The sequence below is a fragment of the Haliaeetus leucocephalus genome, unplaced genomic scaffold (genome assembly GCF_000737465.1).
Source record: "Haliaeetus leucocephalus isolate CR32 unplaced genomic scaffold, Haliaeetus_leucocephalus-4.0 Scaffold2, whole genome shotgun sequence".
Classification (NCBI taxonomy): Eukaryota; Metazoa; Chordata; class Aves; order Accipitriformes; family Accipitridae; genus Haliaeetus; species Haliaeetus leucocephalus.
In genome coordinates, this window is record NW_010972438.1 from 16,918,674 (window position 1) to 16,921,681 (window position 3,008).

The following is a 3,008-nucleotide window of genomic DNA, read 5'->3' on the forward strand; positions in this document are numbered from 1 at the left end:
TGGGCAGGAGCGTCCCGGGGAGCCGGGGCCGGGAAGAGGCGAAGCCCCGGGGCCGGGGCCACCTTAACTTCCCAGCCGTGACGCCATCGGGGCGGTGGCCCGGGAGGGTTTAAGAAGCTGCTGCAGGCAGGAGCGGGCAGAAGGGAGGCAGCAAGGCAGGAGGGGACAGAGGGAGCGACGACGCCTGGCAGGATGGATGCGGGGCAGGTGACATCCACGAACGGGCTGAGGATGGTGGCCGCCAACAAGCTGGATGGCTGGATCGCGGAGGTCCTGCAGCCCAGCACAGCTTTCTGCAAGCAGGTGAAGGACACGGTGAGGCAGATCTGCGACTTCCTGAAGGAGGACTGCTTTGACACCGAAATCCGTGTCCTCAAGACCGTTAAGGTGAGCGCTGCCCGGCTCAGGGGCCAGCCGGCACCCCTGCTGCCACCCTTCCCTCTGTCCCGCTGCTCCAGCTCCTGCCCTGCCTCAGTTTCCCCTGACAGCTCCAGGAATGGTGACAGGCAGTCCCCATGCTGAGGGGCAGCGGCGCTGAGTGGGCAGGGTATCTCTCCGCAGGGCGGCTCGGCGGGCAAGGGCACAGCCCTGCGAAACAACTCCGATGCCGATGTGGTGCTCTTCCTCAGCTGCTTCTCCAGCTACCAGGACCAGAAGCAGGAGAGAAGGCGTATCCTGGAGTTAATCGAGAGGAGGCTGCATGCCTGCAGGCGGAGCCTGAGTTTCACGGTGAACATCACTGAGCCCCGGTACAAGGGTCCTGGCAATACGCCACGCTCCCTCAGCCTCACTCTCTGCTCCAGGGAGACCTCGGAGTCCATCGAGGCAGACATCCTGCCCGCCTACGACGCCTTGGGTAAGGGCTGTGAGCTGGCGTGGGGCTGGGCTGCGGTGTTAGCGCCAGGACGGCTCTCACCCTCCTTCTCACCCCACAGGCCAGGTGAACTGGGATGCCCCACCAGACGCAGGGGTGTATGTGAGGCTCCTGAATGCCAGCAGTGACCCTGGGGAGTTCTCCCCCTGCTTCACCGAGCTGCAGAAGAAGTTTGTGAAGCGTTACCCCGCCAAGCTGAAGAACCTCCTGCGCCTGGTCAAGCACTGGTACAAGGAGGTGAGGGGCTGCCTGGCTTCCCCGGCACCCGCTGGGTGCCCACCCCAGCCAGCTCTCACCCCAGTCCCCATCTTCTCCCTAGCTGCTGAAGCCACAGTACCCAACTGCAGACCTGCCCCCCAAGTATGCCCTGGAGCTGCTGACCATCTACGCCTGGGAAGAGGGCACAGGCTCCCACGAATCCTTCGTCATGGCCGAGGGCTTCCGTACCGTGCTGGAGCTGCTGTGCCAGCACCGGGAGATCTGCATCTACTGGGAGGTGTACTACTCCCTCCAGCACAGCCAGATCGGTGCCCATGTCAAGAAGCTGCTGCGCAGTCCCCGGTGAGGACCATGCCCGGTGAGGCCCGTGCCACCCGTCCCGTGGCACTGCCCGGGGCTGATGGCAGCGCCTGCCTTCTGCGTTTACAGCCCTGTCATCCTGGACCCTGCTGACCCCACGGGGATCCTGGGCCAAGGCAAGAATTGGGATCTGGTGGCACAGGTAGCTGCCCACTACCTTTCACTGCCCTGCGTCAATACCGCCCGGCCCTGGGATGTGCAGGTAAGGCTGCCTGCACCTGCGGGTGTCACACACACCCCTGCCCCCCGCCCCTGCCAGCTTTGCCCACCCACTTTTCTGTCCCCACAGCCAGCCCGGCCCGTGACTGTTGAGGTGAGGCAGCTGGCGGGCACCAGCCTGAGCAAGACCGTCAGCCCGGGCACCACCATCTGGCAGCTGAAGGAGGAGATTGAGAATGTGTGGGGCATCCCCCGGTATAGGCAGCGCCTGGCACAGCAGGAGCCGGGCAGGAGCGCTCTCATCCTGCAGGATGATGAGACCCTGGCCACCCACGGCATCTTCTACAGCACCACGTTAATGCTGCTGCAGACCGAGCCCCAGGCAATGGAGGTCTTTGTGAAGGACGACAAAAACCGGACCACCACCTACACAGTGAAGCCCACCGACACCGTCCGGCAGCTGAAGGAGCAGATCCACAGCCGGCAGGGCCCTTCTGCCGACCAGCAGCGCCTGACGTACGGCTCCAGGGAGCTGGAGGACCGGAACACGCTGGCACACTATGCCATCCAGCCCAGGAGCACCATCTTCATGCTCCTGCGGCTCCGGGGGGGCTCAGGCCCCCAGCACCCCTAGTTCCCTGCCTGCTCACCCTCCTGAACTTTGCCCCTGGCCCATGCCCCTGCACTCCCCCTGTTGCACTGGAAATAAATGCCTTGGTAGATCCTTGTGCTGCTCGCTGGGTTAGGGATGGGGCCAAGTGGCACAGGGGTAGTCAAGGGGGGACCCCACTGGGATGAGCGGGGACCTCAATGCCACCGGCTGCTGGGATGGCACAGGGACACATGGGTGCAGAGCAGCGGTGCTGTGCCTGGTGGGATCCAGGGTGCCAGCTGGACCTCGGGAAAAAAACAGCTCCATCCTCTGCCTGCAGCTGTCTCTCTGCCTGCTTCTGCCTGCAGCAGCTTTTAAGCCTTCCCGGGCCCCCAGCCCGATCACCACCAGGCAGCGAAGGCGGCCCCGGCCGCCCGGGGGGCTCCTATCCAGGGTGTCCCCTGGGTGCCCAGCTGGCCGCAGGCAGAGTGCCACCACGGGGACCCCGCGCCGGGCCCTGCCCGGGGGCTGGGGGTGCCCTGCCTGCACCAGCGCCTGCCTGTGCCCACGGCGGGGTCTCAAGCGTCCGGGCTGGGGCACGGCCAGCGCTGGGACAGGGCACCAGCTGGTGGCAAGGTGCCACCCCAGGCAACGGGACGCGGCCGCTGCCAGTGTCACCGGGGGCGCTGGTGGCACCGCAAGCAGCAGGAGGCAGCAGCCCCCGACGTCATCTCCCGTCACTGCCTTAACTGCTGGGCTGTTGGCACCGAGGAGTTTCGGTTTTCGTTTTCCAGAAACGAAAGC

General features: G+C 65.4%; 2 protein-coding genes across 2 annotated transcripts in view; one reads left to right on the top strand and one right to left on the bottom strand.

The window, feature by feature from the left end:
* The first annotated feature begins 148 nt into the window (after window positions 1-148).
* On the top strand, window positions 149-2,321 carry LOC104835058 (2'-5'-oligoadenylate synthase 1-like). Its single transcript, XM_010572838.1, has 6 exons — window positions 149-387; window positions 562-856; window positions 936-1,111; window positions 1,194-1,435; window positions 1,523-1,655; window positions 1,743-2,321. The coding sequence occupies exons 1-6, from the start codon at window positions 193-195 to the stop codon at window positions 2,244-2,246; spliced, it is 1,545 nt and encodes a 514-aa protein (XP_010571140.1). The 5' UTR covers window positions 149-192; the 3' UTR covers window positions 2,247-2,321.
* Window positions 2,322-2,605: 284 nt separating this feature from the next.
* Window positions 2,606-3,008, bottom strand: part of SEMA3B (sema domain, immunoglobulin domain (Ig), short basic domain, secreted, (semaphorin) 3B) — a 6,479-nt gene continuing 6,076 nt past the window's right edge. Inside the window, exon 19 of the mRNA XM_010573755.1 lies at window positions 2,606-2,649. Within this exon, the coding sequence (XP_010572057.1) occupies window positions 2,606-2,649 (44 nt within the window). The remainder of the gene's footprint in view (window positions 2,650-3,008) is intronic.